At 41.2% G+C, this 19816-nt stretch overlaps 1 protein-coding gene across 1 annotated transcript in view; it reads right to left on the bottom strand.

Moving 5' to 3' along the window:
• LOC120055127 (PEX5-related protein-like) overlaps positions 1 to 19816 on the bottom strand; it is a 182934-nt gene that overhangs the window by 35183 nt on the left and 127935 nt on the right. Inside the window, exons 5-6 of the mRNA XM_039003055.1 lie at positions 18715 to 18808; positions 10306 to 10401 (exon numbers count right to left, since the gene is read on the bottom strand). Of these exons, the coding sequence (XP_038858983.1) occupies positions 10306 to 10401; positions 18715 to 18808 (190 nt within the window). The remainder of the gene's footprint in view (positions 1 to 10305; positions 10402 to 18714; positions 18809 to 19816) is intronic.

Genomic DNA, 19816 nt, shown 5'->3' with positions numbered 1-19816 from the left:
ATTCGACTAGCTCGGGTGAAGTGTAAATATGAAACGCGCAGCATTCAGCCTTGTGCTCGCTGCCTGCCAAAACAACATATAAATTAATTTAGGAGATCCATTCGTTACTTCATGAATAGATTATTGCCCGTATAAGTAAATATGGAAATGCAGCCAGAGATAATACCGGTCCTTGGCCCACGGAACAGACCGAGTTTGGAACCAAGAGCCTTATAGTTTGGCCCTTAATTGCAAGTAGTGCTTTCCCCAACTCAAGTGAGGTAATTTATACAGTCAATATTTTTATATACAGTCTAGGTAATTTTCTGGGAGCAAATGATTGCTGTCTCCTCTATAATGTAGAATTGTATAGCTCTAAACAGCTTAGTGCATTATACTGTACCGTTTTTGTTTTAGACTTTATTATCAAATTGGCATTTTTCTTCTCCAAGATTAAGGGACAGACATTAATGGTTGTGCAATTTTTTAAATATTTTTTATAATTATGCTTGATAATGGAAGGAACCATAATCAGGCAGACATGGAAGTGCGAGGGCCTTTCATTTTTCTTCTAATCGGATAACTATCAGTGTTCTGTTTTAGAGTAAGTCATAGTGTCTAATTACACAACAGCGGTACAGTATATTTCAGTGTTTAATTCCATCTGTTTCTACCTTAATATGGCTCCAAGGACAGCCCCGCAGGTGTATCCCCGGTGTATCTGTCAAACCACTTCTGTTGTTGTGACTGCCGATAAGGGGATTTTACACATCAACAGAGCCATAAAGGATTGGACATGTAAAGCTCTTTGAAGAACATCAAACACACTTTCAGACATGTAAATTGACTGATTTACTTCATATTTGCAGGGTGGAATTAAATTCCAACACCACAATGCTCTTGATATCCAGGAAATTAGTTCAGATCTTCCCTGTTCAATTTACACTGAACAAAAATATAAACGCAACATGTAAAGTGCCGGTCCCATGTTTCATGAGCTGAAAAAAAAACATCCCAGAAATGTTCCATATGCACAAAAAGCTTATTTCTCTCAAATGTTGTGCACAAATGTGTTTACATCCCTGTTAGTGAGCAATCCACCTGACAGGTGTGGAATATCCAGAAGCTGATTTAACAGCATGATCATTACACAGGTGCACCTTACGCTGGGACAATAAAAGGCAACTCTAAAACACAACACAATGCCACAGATGTCTCAAGTTGAGGGAGAGTGCAATTGGCATGCTGACTGCAGGAATGTCTAGAAGAGCTGTTGCCAGAGAATTGAATCATAAGCTGCCTCCAATGTCGTTGTAGAGAATTTGGCAGTACGTCCAACCGGCCTCACAACCGCAGACCACGTGTAGCAACGCCAGCCCAGGACCTGGGGGTGGGGGGCTCATTCTGATTGGCTCGGCCTGGCTCCCAAATGGGGAGGTATATGCCCACCCCCAGTCATGTGAAATCCAGAAATTAGGGTCTAATGAATTTATTTAAATTGACTGATTTCCTTATATAAACTTTAACTCAGAAAAATCTTAGAAAATTGTTGCATGTTTGTTCAGTATATTAATGTAATGATTGCTCTATTTCTTTTTGTCACAGCACGTAAATGTTTGACATCATTTACATTACAGCTTATTTAGAGTTTCTAGTAGTCTGGGTCCCTGCAGTATACTCCAAAGAGTATAAATAGAAACTTAATGTTGATCTCACCTGCAGGGAAAAATACTGGAATCTAACAACGACAATGTAAAAATGTATCTACTAATAAAACCCTCACTGTAGTGCATCTATCTGGAAGATGTAATTCATAGGGCTGTGACAATACCAGTATCACATTTTTTTTCCCCATGGCAAAAATGTAAACATGAAGCAAACTCTTTGGTCCTTTAGAAACCAGCTGTACAGTATGTCAAATGTTGTGTGCTATAGTTTGGAAAATAAATAAATGTGACACTGGATGAAAACACAATGATGTTTGTTTCCAACATTAGGGCTGTTTTCCTAAAGAAGGTAGACCCGCTTCGTGTTGTTTCCTTGCCTCGATACTAATGAGTATCGCGATACTGGTATTGTCCCAGCCCTTGTAATTATACTACAGCAGTGCTTCCCAGCCCCCAGCTCATTCCCTTATTTGACCTACTCCAGTACTCACCTGCTTGTACTGGCCATGGTCATAGGAGCATATCAAATTTGGTGTCAAATGAAAGCTAAAAGCCAATTTATGTTTGATCCGAAAATGTGGTCGGAGGCTCCATATGGGGGTGTGCAGAGGCCAAATTGAGCTCCGGACCGCATCGCTGTGCGCCTCACAAATTTTGTAACAATGCGGAGGGCTCTGTATAGTTCCGTTTAAATCCATATTGACAAGATTGGTTGACGGTAGGTTGGTCCTGTATAAAAATCAAACTCACTTCCGTGGCAACTTCTTTCAAAACAGCTCTGCTCAACAGCTCCACGCTGTTTTGCGATGCGCAAGAAGTATGAATGTCCTGACTTCTGCAGAGGCCATATAAGCGTAAATACTGTATGGCCAATTGACCATGCAGCGCCTTTAAGAGTCTATATTTTGTGGAAATGAAGGCATAGTAAATATGTTTGTATTTTTTACCATTTTCCAAAAAATAGGAATAGGTAAAGGCATTGATTTCTGGTCATACAAATGGAAAATGTTTATTTTTAAATCTACTAGAAAGTCTTAAGTTATTAGAAAAAAAAATCTAAACACAATAATGAAGTAAAGGCCACTGCCATCTAATATCAATATTTATATTAAGTTTTGCAGAAATTATTTGCCATCTGTAAATTTAGTAAATATTGTCATTTTGTTACCAAAACCCCCCAGATATTTTCAAATTTCTCCCCCTCATGAGGGAGGATTATAAAAGTTAAGTAAAGGTAGGTAGACTTATCAATAAGTTAGTGTTCTACTGATAATAATTTTGTTTGTGAATTAAGTAATTAAAAGGTGTCTCTCTGTTACCAAATCAGTAACAGTGGCCGAATAACGACTGTAATTGAATTGGCCACAATGGGAAATCATAGTAGTCACAAACCACAATTGCAGTAGAACACAGTACAATATAATGTAATATACTCTACTGAACTATACTCAACTGTTCTTTACAGTACTCTATTGTGCTCTGCTGTACTGTGCTCTACTGTATATTGAAATCCACTATACTGTATATTTGTGTTGTGCTGTACCGTGATGTCCAAACTTGTGAAACATAGACATTTATGATTGGTACAGATTTGGTCCGGTGTGGACCAAACAAATGTGGTCTTCATTAGAATAATAGCCAGTGTGTAACATAATACCCAAACATGCAAATATACTGTTCTATAACCAGATATTTATTTTTTTTCAAAATCAATTAAACCGATTCTATCTGCAGATATCTTTGAATCTTAATTCGGAGTCGATATTTATGTTTATAAAAAGGGGTCACACAAAACATTTGATTTAGATAAAAGGCTGTGTGTGATAATGTAGTGCACATAAAAATAGCTTTTTAACCGAATAAAAAGTTGAATGGGTTTCCATTGCATTTTTAACTCAACTGATGGGTTTATTACATAACTATAGCCTACAGGAGATTATTATGGACAAAAGAGCAAGATAATTTTTTTGTGTCAAAAGGCAGCCAAGCATCGATGATCATGCCACCAGAATAAGACCCTTGGAAAGGAGCATCATACTCATCACCTTGCACTTTCACCACCCTGTGAAGTTCATAACTTATTTCATCTGTAGCCTAATAAACTGCATGCTTTCCCGAGGAGTTGTAGTGTGAGTGTCACGCCCTGACCTTAGTATTCTTTGTTTTCTTTATTATTTTGGTTAGGTCAGGGTGTGACATGGGTGATTATATGTTTTTGCCCTGTCTAGGGTTTTTGTATGTTTATGGGGTTGTTACCAGTCTAGGGGTTTTTGTATGTCTATGGTTGCCTAGATTGGTTCTCAATTAGAGGCAGCTGTTTATCGTTGTCTCTGATTGGGAACCATATTTAGGCAGCCATATTCCTTGAGTATTTCGTGGGTGATTATCTATGTCTATGTTTAGTTGCTTGTGTCAGGACTATGATTATAGAGCATCACGCTCGTTTTGTTGTTTTTGTATAGTTCATTCCGTGTTCTTTCTTTATTAAAAGAATATGCATTCAAATCACGCTGCGCTTTGTTCTCATCGCTATAACGAACGTAACAGGGAGGACCCACATAGGGTTGTGGCAGTCATGAATGTCGAGCAAAATAACTGGTCGGTCTCAAGGTAATTAACCATTAATTAACAAACATATTTAGCATATTCTGGATTCCACACAAGCCACTGATGCAGACCTTTGGAACATCTACATTTTAAAAAGTCCAACAAATCCATGTAATATAGCCTCCACCTTCACAATAAATCCACTATTTATTTTAGACAGGTCTAAAGAAGCATGATATGAAGAAAATGTAGTCTATTTGAGAAGAACAGAATAGCATACTCTGGTTTGTCCTTATGTTAGGCCCTGATCTGGCTATGCCAAATGGCTGTGGGCTACACTAGTTCATTTAGCAGACAAGATTTGCTTAGAATTCCGTGGTATTATTTTATAGTATGAAGAATACAGTTGAACAAAGCTGAATAAAAAGGATATTTTCTTCAAACGATTTGAGGGACAAATTAACAGGTACTTTTTTAATTTAGAGTTATTAATGTTACTTTAGTTCTCCAAATGTTGGGCTATATGATTTTTAATACGTTGTAAGGCTGCATGATGCGACTAATGATGATTTGAAAAAAGTTGCTTGAAAGGCATGAGCTCTGCTTTGTTTTTTTTGTTGCATAGGCTGTACATACTTGTTCATTTGCGCAGGCTGTACACACTTGGCTCTCATTCCCAATTTGACAAGCACTTGATAATGCCTCAAATTTCCCTGCGGCATCCCCTTTGTGTGGCTGTAATGCATCCTAAAAACAATCCATGCCTTTTGTGCCCTTGGCCCGGAGTTCTGCCCTTCTCCCAGAGTGCTGCACACTAAAACATGGCTCTCCATCATGTGATAGGGTCTTTCTCACAGGGTCTTTCTCACAGGCTACAAGTAGAGACAGACACGTCGGGAAGCAACTGCGCCCGTCCTTATCCAATATTGGATGAACTGTCCACATTTACTTTTCGTCAGCCAACAAGATGAGTAGGCCTAACAAACAACAAAATAACTAGCCTTTGTCAATCTACTATCCCCATAGTACAAAATTTAATCTATTCTGTGCGAGAAATAAATATTCCAAACATAGCCTGGGACAGTTGTGGGATGCGATAGATCTCAAATTAATACAAACATTAGCATCCCAAAAACTTAACGCAATGTGGCTGATGAAACAGATCAGAACATTGAGCTTAAAGTGTTGATAAACTATTTGGCTATTTCTTCACATTATAAGCGCAGCAATGTGCACACGGCAGTAGGCTATAAGAGCAAATGTTCCATTAGCGGGAAAATATCAAAAGTCACCACAAATTACATTATGCATGTAATGCTTTATTATGAAGGTGCATTTTTATGGTGAAAATTCTCTTCCCCAAACTTGAAACTCACGCGCTGCTTATGTTAGCCAGTTAGGCTTTCACACCCCTTGTAAAGCGGATGAATGTACTTAATTTTAAGAAGTTATTCGGCCACTTTAGTTGTGATACAAACCTTATCAAAACATACAGGCCTATGGGCTAGGTGTGCAACTATGATTAGAAAATAGGCTGTGTTTCTTGCCTTAAGCTGGGCATCATTCACAAGTGCTAATAAACTCTGCAAAAAAAAGAAAGAAACGTCCTCTCAATGTCAACTGCGTTTATTTTCATCAAACTCAACATGTGTAAATATTTGTATGAACATAAGATTCAACAACTGAGACATAAACTGAACAAGTTCCACAGACATGTGACTAACAGAAATGGAATAATGTGTCAGTCAGTATCTGGTGTGGCCACCAGCTGCATTAAGTACTGCAGTGCATCTCCTCCTCATGGCACCAGATTTGCCAGTTCTTGCTGTGAGATGTTACTCCACTCCACTCCACCAAGGCACCTGCAAGTTCCTGGACATTTCTGGGGGGGAATGGCCCTAGCCCTCATCCTCCGATCCAACAGGTCCCAGACGTGCTCAATGGGATTGAGATCCGGGCTCGTCGCTGGCCATGGCAGAACACTGACATTCCTGTCTTGCAGGAAATCATGCACAGAACGAGCAGTATGGCTGGTGGCATTGTCATGCTGGAGGGTCCTGTCAGGAGGAGCCTGCAGGAAGGGTACCACATGAGGGAGGAGGACGTCTTCCCTGTAACGCACAGTGTTGAGATTGCCTGCAATGACAAGCCCAGTCCGATGATGCTGTAACACACCGCCCCAGACCATGATGGACCCTCCACCTCCAAATCGATCCCGCTCCAGAGTACAGGCCTCGGTGTAACGCGCATTCCTTCGACGATAAACGCGAATCCGACCATCACCCATAGTGAGACAAAACCATGACTCGTCAGTGAAGAGCACTTTTTTGCCAGTCCTGTCTGGTCCAGCGACGGTGGGGTTGTGCCCATAGGCGACGTTGTTGCCGGTGATGTATGGTGAGGACCTACCTTACAACAAGCCTACAAGCCCTCAGTCCAGCCTCTCTCAGCCTATTGCGGACAGTCTGAGCACTGATGGAGGGATTGTGCGTTCCTGGTGTAACTCGGGCAGTTGTTGTTGACATCCTGTACCTGTTCCGCAGGTTTGATGTTCGGATGTACCGATCCTGCGCAGGTATTGTTACACATGGTCTGCCACTGCAAGGACGATCACCTGTCCGTCCTGTCTCCCTGTAGCGCTGTCTTAGGCGTCTCACAGTACGGACATTGCAATTTATTGCCCTGGTCACATCTGCAGTCCTCATGCGTCCTTGCAGCATGCCTAAGGCACGTTCACGCAGATGAGCAGGGACCCTGGGCATCTTTATTTTGGTGTTTTTCAGAGTCAGTAGAAAGGCCTCTGTAGTGTCCTAAGTTTTCATAACTGTCACCTTAATTGCCTACCGTCTTTAAGCTGTTGTCTTAACGACCATTCCACAGGTGCATGTTCATTAATTGTTTATGGTTCATTGAACAAGCATGGGAAACAGTGTTTACACCCTTTACAATGAAGATCTGTGAAGTTATTTGGATTTTTACAAATTATCTTTGAAAGACAGGGTCCTGAAAAAGGGACATATTTTTATGCTGAGTTTATATAATTGCTAATATTGTCACCCATCTGAGAGTCTTGAGGTCCCTTTTGGCAAACTCCACGCGGGCTGTCATGTGCCTTTTACTAAGGAGTGGCTTCCGTCTGGCCACTCTACCATAAAGGCCTCATTTGTGGAGTGCTGCAGAGATGGCTGTCCTTCTGGAAGATTCTCCCATCTCCACAGAGGAACTCTGGAGCTCTGTCAGAGTGACCATTGTGTTCTTGGTCACCTTCCTGACCAAGGCCCTTCTCCCCTGATTGCTCAGTTTGGCCGGGCGGCCAGCTCTAGGATGAGTCTTGGAGGTTCCAAACTTCTTCCATTATAGAATGGAGGCCATTGTGTTCTTGGGGAACTTCAAATGCTGCAGACATTTTTTGGTACCCTTCCCCAGATCTGTGCCTCGACACAATCCTGTCTCGGGGTTCTACGGATTATTCCTTTGACCTCATGGCTTGGTTTTTGCACTGACATGCACTATCAACATTGGGACCTTATATAGACAGGTGTGCGCCTTTCCAAATCATGTCCAATCAATTGAATTTACCACAGGTGGACTCCAATCAAGTTGTAGAAACATCTCAAGGATGATCAAGGGAAACCGGATGCACCCGAGTTTAATCTTGAGTCTCAAAGCAAAGGGTCTGAATACTTATGTAAATAAGGTCTCTTTTTTTATTTTTAACAAATATACAAACATTTCTAAAAACCTGTTTTTGTTTTGTCATTATGGAGTATTGTGTGGAGATTGATGAGGATTTTTTAAATTGAATCCATTTTAGAATAAGGCTACCATTACAAAATTTGGAAAAAGGGAAGGGGGCTGAATACTTTCCGAATGCACTGTATATAAGCAATATAACAATGGAGATGTACAAACTATAGCATAACGGAACGATGAGCAGATAAGAGGAAAACTGTAATTTCGATCAAGACAATAATGAGTGAGCTAAGAGGGACGTTGTCGATATGCTTATTTGTTCAGGGCTTTTGAAATTGACAGCGACAGAATTCAGAACATGGGTCGTTCTTACAGTATTCTCCCTATATACCAAGTCAGAACCGTAGGATAAATAACAACGACATATAAGCAGACAATGAAAGCTCTTACAATATTCAATGATGACATTTCTCTGAAACAGGCTAACGTTATAGGCTACATGCGCACCACCAAGTCAGAACAGTAGGCTACGGGAGAGGGATCCAATTCTTATGGTGAGACACATGGGCTACTAACAGCTTACTACACAACATACACTTAGTATTACTTTCTCAGTTACAGTATACATATCTCCCTGGCATATTACATCATCTATGCAGGAACATACAAGACAAATTTTTTGGACTCACCGTTGTTGTGCTGTGCTCACTTGAACAAGAAAGTGGCGTGCCGGTCCTTCTTGTGGGCAAACTTTGTCATCAAACTTTGTCATCAAAGTCTGGCATTCTCTGGATGAAGTCATGCTGGATTGACAGCACAGTCAATGTATTCAACATTTTCTGGCCCATGGTGTGGTGTGGGAATGTTTATCCTTCTAAGCTTGGAAAAGAGACCCTTTCAGACAGATGTTTTTAATCCTTAAAATCGGACTTGGACCACACACACACACACACTCTCCACTGACACACACTCGCAAATTCGGAAATAAATTGTTTGGAAGGAATCAGTGGCTTACTGTGAGCGCAATAGTGATTGCTTTGCGACGCTCATAGTAAGCCATGGATTCCTTCCAAACCACTTATTTTTGGATATGTGATTTGCTGGGTAGATTATCGATGCGATTTCATGATGATGAATGCTTGTCTAGCTATCTAAGATTTTGAAAGTAGGATGTTGACATGATCAGTCCAATCAAAGCTACGGTAGATAAACATGTGATTTGATGTAATGCTATCTGTTGCAATGACCTTGAGCCTGGACGGGGCTTCTACTGTAAATCTACGGCAGCACCCAAGAGGGCTTGAACTGCCTCGCTCTCCCTGTAGATACTGTAGTGATGTAGAGTCCCCATGAGTGACAGAACACTGAGCCAATCATGGCGCAGCTAGAGAATATTACCAACGCCTACAAACTGTGCTTTTGCTGGCTGCCCCTCCACCACAGAAAGCACCGAGCCTGGATGAAACACCTGCATTTTGGAGTTGCCTTACACAAGAAAAACAGTAGACCATGTTGGTACAGTATGCAGCTTTATTAACTCAAGGATTTTATATATATTATATATATATATATATGAGTTTGCAAACTGACATGAGACACGAATTAATCCCAGAATAAAGACAAAATAAATCAATAAACCATATATTTTTGGGGGTGCTAAACAGGTGGGGAATCCACTGGTTGTGCATATTTTGAGGTCAAACCCCCAATGAACCACAGTTGGTGCATTTAGCATGGACTATTTTAAGCTGTCAGCGAGTGTCATCGGAGTGAGAGAGCACACAGTCTCAGATATAATAGAGATCATTTCGCACAGAGATAGGAGGGCTTGATGAGGCAAAAATAAATCTACCTCAAAGCAGCTTTTGGTAGACAGTGGTGTCATAACAGCTATTATCAAAGATGGTTAGGATAATGGGCTTTAAAGTGAAGTTGAGAGGTGATATTAGAAACTTCCTCTGCCAATGTTTTCAGGTTTATTGCAATATGTGATATCGCTGTCACGTATTGGTTTAAACCTTAATGAACCAATCAGCAAATCCATCGGCCTATATCCAGAACCGAAGGGCTGTATCTCAATAGCACTGACCTGAGGGCACATGACAGGTGAAAGAAGCAATGGATGATGGATGGCTACTTGGAACTTCAGAAAGCTATGCTAAAGTCCATGCATTAGCGCTGGGAAGTCTCCGGGTCTGAGGCAAAGTAACTTATGACATGAAGCAGTGCCTTGTATTACTAACAAAGTTCACTCATCTTATTTCAATCTGTTCCCTCTAGTTCTGATATAATATTGAGAAATATAGCAATCCTGTGTCTGTCTTCAGGAACAATTCAAGAGTTAAGCGCTTGAAAAGGCCCAGGTGCAGTTGTCTGACCCTATACACGTGTGATGTGTCTGAAATCCCCCTCCGCTTACCTCGACAGCCGCCTTGGCGCGCTCAAACTCTTCCTCCAGGGACTGGTTTCTGGACAGGAGGGCACCGCCATCGAACCGCTCTTTACTCAAATGGCCCTGTTTCTCACACACACACACACAGAGAGAGGGGTGCAGTGTCAGCCATCTCTGCCTTCCCCTGGAGTGGCAAATATCACTGCCTCGGCAAAGCCTTTGACATGCTCAAGAAGGCCAGCGGCTGGCAGAAGTGCCTCCGTCAGTGCCTCTCAGCCCCCTCTAACACTTTTCCCACTTATCAGCGCCACTCTTCTCTCCAACCTCACTATCTCATCTCGATTACAGATTACATTCCCCTCTTTGTTGGCCAGGTCTTACATCGCATGCCCTTTGTATACTTTCCATGCACTATTATAACTCAGAAATATGCTGATTGTAGCTTTGTTATAGCATCTGACAGTACATTGTGCTTAGGGCTGTTTCGGTGAATGTATTACCGCCACACCGGCAGTCATGAGTCATGACCACAGCCAAATTCCACGTGACCGCCGTCAAATTCCACGTGACCATCGAGTCACGGTAATCTCCTCTTACGCTCCCTGGACATGCATTGGTAGTACCCAACTTGCTAATGACGTCGGGTCGCTAATGGCCTGGTACTCAGCCCTCTATTTTCCCTCTAACCAATCTGACATCAATGCCAATGCAATCAAAAATGACATCAAACACAGTATCATGCTTTTAAAACTCCCCCTCACTGTGATGATCAATTTGAAGAAAGTTCAACAACAGGTTGAAAAAACTGAGTGGAAAACATGGACGTTGTGGATGTTGTTTCAAAGCCAAACATAACGAAATGGACAGAGCATTCTATGTTGATGATTCATTCAAAAACACCCATACGCATATTAGAGCTTATGCGTAGGCCTATATACTGTATGAGCCCAAGCCTGGAAAAAAAAAGTGAATTCAAATAATGATTGTGCTGTTATACAATACATAGCCAAATAGCCTCCAGCTTACACACAGCAGAAAAACATTTAAAAAATGCATAGATTTAAGATGTCTTTGGTACATAATTGGTCTAGACTATACTCCAAAATTCAACAAATTCTAGTAATCGCCTTTGAGTGTGGACTGTATTATTATGCATACTGGATGGACTGGTTACCTTATTCTACACTCCAAACCTTCAATCCATGAGTCTGGGAGAGAACGTACAGGCCTAGGCGATTCTGTTGGTTCATTGATTGTGCAGGGCGGCTTACAAAATGAGTAAAGAATGAATGAATAGCGGATTTTGATTTTGAATAGCCTTATAATAGGTCATTTTTTTATATTTTCATAATTAATAGGCTGACACATTACCTTTACTACAGAATATCCATTTCCATCTCTTTTTCTCTCTCTGTCATGTGTGCTCCCTCTCCGGACTCTAGGTCATCAGGCTGCTCGTTATGGCGCACACCTGACACCATCGTTACGCGCACCTGCGCATCATTAGACTCACTTGGACTCCATCACCTCGTTGATTACCTGCCCTATATACAGTTGAAGTCGGAAGTTTACATACACTTAGGTTGGAGTCATTCAAACTCGTTTTTCAACCACTCCACAAATTTCTTGTTAACAAACTATAGTTTTGGCAAGTCGGTTAGGACATCTACTTTATGCATGACACAAGTAATTTTTCCAACAATTGTTTACAGACAGATTATTTCACTTATAATTCACTGTATCATAATATATAATATAATTCCAGTGGGTCAGAAGTATACGTACACTAAGTTGACTGTGCCTTTAAACAGCTTTAGAAAATTCCAGAAAATGATGTCATGGTTTTAGAAGCTTCTGATAGGCTAATTGACATAATTTGAGTCAATTGGAGGTATACCTGTGAAAAAAGAAATTAGCTAAGATCTCAGAAAAAAAAATTGTAGATCTCCACAAGTCTGGTTCATCCTTGGGAGCAATTTCCAAACGCCTGAAAGTACCACGTTCATCTGTACAAACAATAGTACGCAAGTATAAACACCATGGGACCACGCAGCCGTCAAACCGCTCAGGAAGGAGACGCGTTCTGTCTCCTAGAGATGAACGTACTTTGGTGCAAAAAGTGCAAATCAATCCCAGAACAACAGCAAAGGACCTTGTGAAGATGCTGGAGGACACCGGTACACAAGTATCTATATCCACTGTAAAACGAGTCCTATATCGACATAACTTGAAAGGCCGCTCAGCAAGGAAGAAGCCACTGCTCCAAAATCACCATAAAAAAGCCAGACTACAGTTTGCAACTGCACATGGGGACAAACATCGTACTTTTAGGAGAAATGTGCTCTGGTTTGATGAAACAAAAATAGAACTGTTGGCCGTAATGACCATCGTTATGTTTGGAGGAAAAAGGGGGAAGCTTGCAAGCCGAAGAACACCATCCCAACGGTGAAGCACGGGGGTGGCAGCATCATGTTGTGGGGGTGCTTTGCTGCAGGAGGGACTGGTGCACTTCACAAAATAGATAGCATCATGAGGGAGGAAAATTATGTGGATTACATCTCAAGACATCAGTCAGGAAGTTAAAGCTTGGTCGCAAATGGGTCTTCCAAATGGACAATAATCCAAGCCTACTTCCAAAGTTGTGGCAGTTTAAATGTACTTGGCTAAGGTGTATCTAAACTTCTGACTTCAACTGTATGTCACTCCCTTTGGTTCCTTCCCCAGGTGTCGTTGTTTTTGTTTCAGTTTCCTGTCTGTGCATTGTTTGTGTTTCTTGTTTTGTTCGTGTTCATTTGTTTATTAAATTATGCACTCCCTTAACTTGCTTCCCGACTCCCAGCGCATACGTTACGCTCTCCTTCATTCCTTACCGAAGTGCTCAGAGAGAGGGGCTGTTCACAGATTAATGAAATATGTTTAGTTGTGAAAACATGTTACTCTCGATGTTCCCGAACAGATTTGACTTGGTTTCCCAAATTAAGCACTGGGTAGCTGCAGGAACAGGGTTGGAGAGCCCATGGCATACTGAGTTCTGTCGCGCAACAATAGGCTGCAAGCTCCTCAAACAGTGGCTGATGCGTGGAGTAGAATAAGTATTCTTAGAAGACATTTCTATATGAAATCTGAAAGCAGTTTTGATGGTTGCCACTAAAAACTTGAGAATCCCAGCTGCTACTATATTTATTTCTCAGCTACTACTAAAAAGGCACAGATCTGCTATAAAACCAGCTATAAAACCAGAAAAACGAACCACAAAAGCGGCATCCATTCTCTATTCGAGTGCCTACGGATGACATGTATTTTTTACCCTGCACCTGCCCATTTTATAATGGGCCATTTTAAATCGAAACAAATTTTACGTCTTAGTAAACGCAAGATTAAATTGAGAATAGTATGATGCAGTGTCGACACGTCATTCAGGGTGTCGCTGTAACATCTGTGTCCAACTCACACTCCCAAACACTTAGATCCCAGGAACGCAGCCCACTTTCCAGCATCTTCACAAGGTCCTTTTGCTGTTGTTCTGGGATTGATTTGCACTTTTTGCACCAAAGTACGTTCATCTCTAGGAGACAGAACGCATCTCCTTCCTGAGCGGAAGAATGGCTGCGTGGTCCCATGGTGTTTATACTTGCGTACTATTGTTTGTACAGATGAACGTGGTACCTTCAGGCGTTTGGAAATTGCTCCCAAGGATGAACCAGACTTGTGGAGGTCTACAATTGTTTTCTGAGGTCTTGGCTGATTTCTTTAGATTTTCCCATGATGTCAAGCAAAGAGCCACTGAGTTTGAAGGTAGGCCTTGAAATACATCCACAGGTACACCCCCAATTGACTCAAATTATGTCAATTATCCTATCAGAAGCTTCTAAAGCCGTGACATTTTCTGGAATTTCCCAAGCTGTTTAAAGGCACAGTCAACTTAGTGTATGTAAACTTCTGACCCACTGTAATTGTGATACAGTGAATTATAAGTCATTGGCCACAGATAAGATGATGTCAAATCACGTTATATCTAACGTAGCTTTGATTGGACTGATCATGACAACTTCATACTTTCAAAATCTTAGCTAACACACTAGACAAGCATTCATCATCGTGCATCAAGTCGGCAATCTACTGGCAAATCCTTTTCACTTCTTATTATAGAAATGATAGATAAAATGTATCAGTGCTCATCGGCCATTGGACAAACATTACACATCAAGTTGGAAATCGCAGCTTAAACAGCCCCGGGTTCGATCCCAGGCTGTGTCACAGCCGGATGTGACCGGGAGACCCATGAGGTGGCGCACAATTGGCCCAGCGTCGTCTGGGTTAGGGGAGGGTTTGGCCGGCCGGGATGTCCTTGTCTCATCGTACTCTAGCGACTCCTTGTGGCGGGCAGGGTGCCTGCACGCTGACTTCAGTTGTCAGTTCGACAGTGTTTCCTCCAACACATTGATGCGGCTGGCTTCCGGGATAAGCGAGCAGTGTGTCAAAAAGCAGTGCAGCTTGGCTCTTGACCTTCGCAGGGTCTTTAGGGGAGTTGCAGTGTTGAGACAAGATCATAACTACCAATTGGATATCACGAAAAAGGGGGTAACGCCATGGGCCAGGGAAAGCTTGAAAACACTGGCCAATCCATCATGACTTCTGCGGAGTTCAAAACAACTGGAAACTCAGAACTGGGAAATCTCAAACTTCAGTGAGTTCAAGACAGCTGGGTACTCGGATAAAACTAGCTCCGAATGGGAAAATACGGAAAATAATTTTGAACAGTCATTCAACTCAGAATTCCTAGTCGGGATTTCGGGCCTCTTTCTAGAGCCCACAAGAATGACCACCGTGCCACCTACCTGTGAGCACAGCACAACAAGGTGAGTCCAAAAATGTTTTGTATGCTGCTACTGTAGCCAAGAAAGTAACACAATGTGTATGTTGTGTAGCAAGCTATTAGTAGCCCATGTGCCTCACCCTAATAATTTGCTCTTTCCTTCCTCATAGCTTAGCCTACTGTTTTGACTTGATGGTACACATGTAGCCTATACCGTGTTTGACAGAAATATAATCATAGAATATTGTACGAGCTTTCATTGTCTGCTTATATGCCTCCTTTATTTATCCTACGGTTCTGACTTGGTGTACAGGGAGAATACGGCCCATGTTCTGAATTCTGTCACTGCACATTTCAAAAGTGCTGAACAAATAGTTATATTGACTACGTCTATCCTAGCTTGCTCATTAAGGTTTTAATCGAAATTACGGATTGCCTCTTTTCCGCTTGTCGTTCCCTTATGCCATCTCAATTGTCAGTAGAAACCACATTTGTTTAAGCGAGTCAGCTATACCAGCTATGTTTTTTAAATAGGCAGCAAATGAGGTTGAATGAACTGTTTCGCTGCCAGACAAGGCTCTGCTGATAGCCAGGTGTAGCGGTGGTGCTAAAATGAAAGCTTTGCTGTTGGGACTGTTTGTGGGCACCGTTTGTCACCGTTATAGTGCAATTTATGTATTGTTTAGTGTTGTGTAGTGGCTTTGCTGGCATGCATCTAAAAATATGTATAGTTTATGTTTTCCCCATCGAGATTTACATGGTAAATTTGCCACTGGTCTGGTGGGTGAAAATATGATCACTTGATGAAAGAACAGCAGCCTGAGGCAAGGAACAGAGCGCAAGCTTTTTGTGTGACTTTCTCAAGTCATCAATAGCCTATAGTTGAACCAAGCAACTCATATACATGTACACAGTGTACAAAACATTAGGAACACCTGCTCTTTCCATGACAGACTGACCAGGTGAATCCAGGTGAAAGCTATGATCCCTTATTGATAAATACACTTCAATCAGACATGGATTGTATGTGTGCCATTCAGAGGGTGAATGGCACACATTGCTATCTTCACAAAAGTATTCTCATATTTAATCATAAACTCAGCAAAAATAGAAAAGTGCCTTTATCAGGACCCTGTCTTTCAAAGATAATTTGTAAAAATCCAAAACTTCACAGATCTTCATTGTAAAGGGTTTTAACACTGTTTCCCATGCTTGTTCAATGAACCATAAACAATTAATGAACATGCACCTATGGAACGGTCGTTAAGACAATAACAGCTTACAGACAATTACAGGCAATTAAGGTCACAGTTATGAAAACTTAGGACACTACAGAGGCCTTTCTACTGACTCTGAAAAACACCAAAAGCAAGATGCACAGGGTCCCTGCTCATCTGCGTGAACGTGCCTTAGGCATGCTGCAAGGACGCATGAGGACTGCAGATGTGGCAAGGGAAATAAACTGCAATGTCCGTACTGTGAGACGCCTAAGACAGTGCTACAGGGAGACAGGATGGACAGCTGATGGTCCTCGCAGTGGCAGACCACGTGCAATAATACCTGCACAGGATTGGTACACCCGAACATCAAACCTGCGGGACAGGTACAGGATGGCAACAACTGCCCGAGTTACATCAGGAACGCACAATCCCTCCATCAGTCCTCAGACTGTCCACAATAGGCTGAGAGAGGCTGGACTGAGGGCTTGTAGTCCTGTTGTAAAGGCAGGTCCTCACCAGACATCAACAGCAACAACATCGCCTATGGGCACAAACCCACCGTCACAAACCCACCGTTATAGGCGGGCCACACTCTCTGTAACAAAGGAGGTTCAGTCTTCCAATACTGCAGGGCAAGAAAGATATTTTCTGCAAACTATTTATGACCGGCTGTTAAGTCATAAAACCGTCCCAACTCCTGTGGGGGGGGGGGGGGGGGGGGGTCTGGATTAAAAGGCAATTCTGCCACTTTTCAACCTCATTCATTATCTTCAGCACCAAACCAGTGCTAGATCTGTAGTTAAAAACATAAGGTGCTAAGAAATGCTTCTTTGACATCACAAGGTCGGATTAAAAGTAAGAAAAACTGTGACATTTCATAACCTGCAATGAGTTTCTAGCCAGGGGGAGGGTATTTTGTTACTCCCTACGTCGCCACTAATCTCATAGTGTTTGAAAATCGCTGTTTTTAAAATGATTTAACTTTGGATGATGTAATCGGTTAGAACTTTTTAACTTCCATGTTTTTCTACAAAACGTAGAAATGTACAATTTTCACATGGTATTGTGCTGAAGATAATGAAAATTAGGTTAAAGTGGTGGATATATCCTTTACAAACATGCTCTATGTAGAGAGCCATTTTATAAACCCTATGGTAGAATGCAAGTCAGTTGGCTCCCACTACCACAGCTGCCTGGCTGTCGCATTCTGATGACTAATCTGTTTTGTAAGGCCTCGTGTCAGCTCTGCCATTACCTGTAACATCACATTTTCCATTTCCATAGCTGGTCATTAGAAAGACCTGATTTATGCGAGGTCTAATTGAAGTTGGCTTATCTAGATATTAATGGCCTCCAGAGAATTAACTTTACCCAGGTTAATGCCACCGATTATGTCAAGCAATTTATAAGGGCCAAAAGAAGAGAAAAAAAAGTAAAGTTTCTTTCCAAACTTTCCAGGCAGTTCCACATGCTATTGTATACAATATGTCAAGGTACAGTAAAGCTGTAGGGAGGTGGGAAGGGTTTAAGTCGTTTTTCAGACAGCTTTGTTCTAATCTAGACCAATACGCAAAAATTAATTCAAACAAAGCATTCCTCTCTCAATACATTGCGTGTGTGAGCACCTGCCACTATTTACAACATCACCGGGCTGAAACAACATCACCGGGCTGAAACGCCCCATCTTCGGTGGTTATCTTTAATCCAAAATCTATTATTTAGAGAGATGTTGAAAGGTGATGCAAGCTTAGTTGGTCTGAGATACACTGTGGGCTCAAAGTAAGGCTACTGAATTATTCATGAGCTATTAATATAATAATGGGTGGATAGTAACAGGACCCTCATGCAAACTTGTGTAGAGACCACGGGCACTAAGGAGGGAAGCGCTTGACATTTGGACCTCGGAGCACCACAAAAACAATTTCAAAAGCCAACATGGGACTCTTCTGGTTTAACTGGTACCTTTGTTGCAGAACCAACACTTAAAAATAAATAAAAAATCAACTCGAATTACATTCTGTGGTGATGTCTGCTCGGTGCAAATGTCTTTCAATATCATAGGAAAGGATGCATAGAGAAGCTTACATGTCTTCCACTAATATACTGTCTGTTGAGCTGTAAAGGAAGAATATGAGGTGTTAGCAGAAGATGGCAGGTTAAAACATGGTCACATCACAGGGATCCAGTACATTGACTGGAATCAGGAGATTGGCATGACCACTATGGTTTATGTGTCCCAAATCCCTCCCTTCCATCCAACAAAGCAGAGTCCTCTCAACATGTCACAGAGCAGCCTAACATGCTTCTAATCAAAACCATCTGTTTTCGAGGTGAAAAACGTTATACTCCAAATACTGTTGACAATAATGGTCTGCAATGACTACTCGGGACTCGGCTTACTTGAAATGCTAGAGCTGGCTCTGCCTCTGCTTTGGTATTCCCTTCCAATGAGTTCATGGAGGTTGCCTCTGGTTGTGTTTTGCAGTCTATGGACCTAAAGAGAAAGGACAATCAAATCAACAATAAATGTTAAAAAAAGATCCACTCTGCATTCATTACTCCCTCACAACAATTTAAGGTGCTATATGCAGAATTTTCTACATATTGTAAATAAGAATAGAATATGTTTCTAAACACTACATTAATGTGGATACTACCATGATTACGGATAGTCCTGCATAAATTGTGAATAATCATGTGTGAGAAAGTTAGACACAAATACAGTATTCCCCCCAAGAAAAATGCTTACCTCCCCTGTTTTTGTAATGGTGAGAGATTAGCATGTCTTGGGGGTACAATATTTGTGCTTCTGTAACTCTCACACATCATTATTCATGATTATCTGTAATCATGGTAGCATCCACATTAATGTAGAAGTGTTTAGAAACATATCCTATTCATATTTAGAATAAAAGTGACTCCAATGACAATTCATTGACCCAACTGTGGTTTGTAACTACAATGGGGTCCTGTTACCGATTTGGTAACAGAATTACAAGGTTTTACTCTCTTAATAATTCATAAACTTTATCAGTGAAAACACTAATTGGTTGGTCTACCTTTACGTGTTACTTCTGTTACTTCTTTCCTTATCCCTCATGAGGGACATACATTTTTAAAATATCTTAAAGATATGTGGGGGTTTTTATAACGGAATTGCAAGGCACAAGGCAATGCTTTTTAAACTTACAGAAGGCAAATAATTGTGTTTATTAGTTGGCAGGGGTCTTTACTTCAATATTATTGATTTTATGTATTTATAATACATTTTAAGACTTTTTTCTGGTTGATGTTGTCTAAAACACATTTTCCATCTGTTTTACCAGAAATCTAAGCGTTTGCTTATTCCAATTTTTGGGGGATGGAAAATGTTTATTCCACATTTTTTGGGATGGAAAATGGTTGGAAAATGTATATACAGTGCATTCGGAAAATACATTTTGTTATGTTACAGCCTAATTCTAAAATAGATAAAATCGTTTTTTTCCCTCATCAATCTACG

Source organism: Salvelinus namaycush, chromosome 10 (genome assembly GCF_016432855.1).
Source record: "Salvelinus namaycush isolate Seneca chromosome 10, SaNama_1.0, whole genome shotgun sequence".
Classification (NCBI taxonomy): domain Eukaryota; kingdom Metazoa; phylum Chordata; class Actinopteri; order Salmoniformes; family Salmonidae; genus Salvelinus; species Salvelinus namaycush.
The sequence above is the reverse complement of the archived record's forward strand: the minus strand, read 5'-3'. Positions and strand labels throughout refer to the sequence as shown.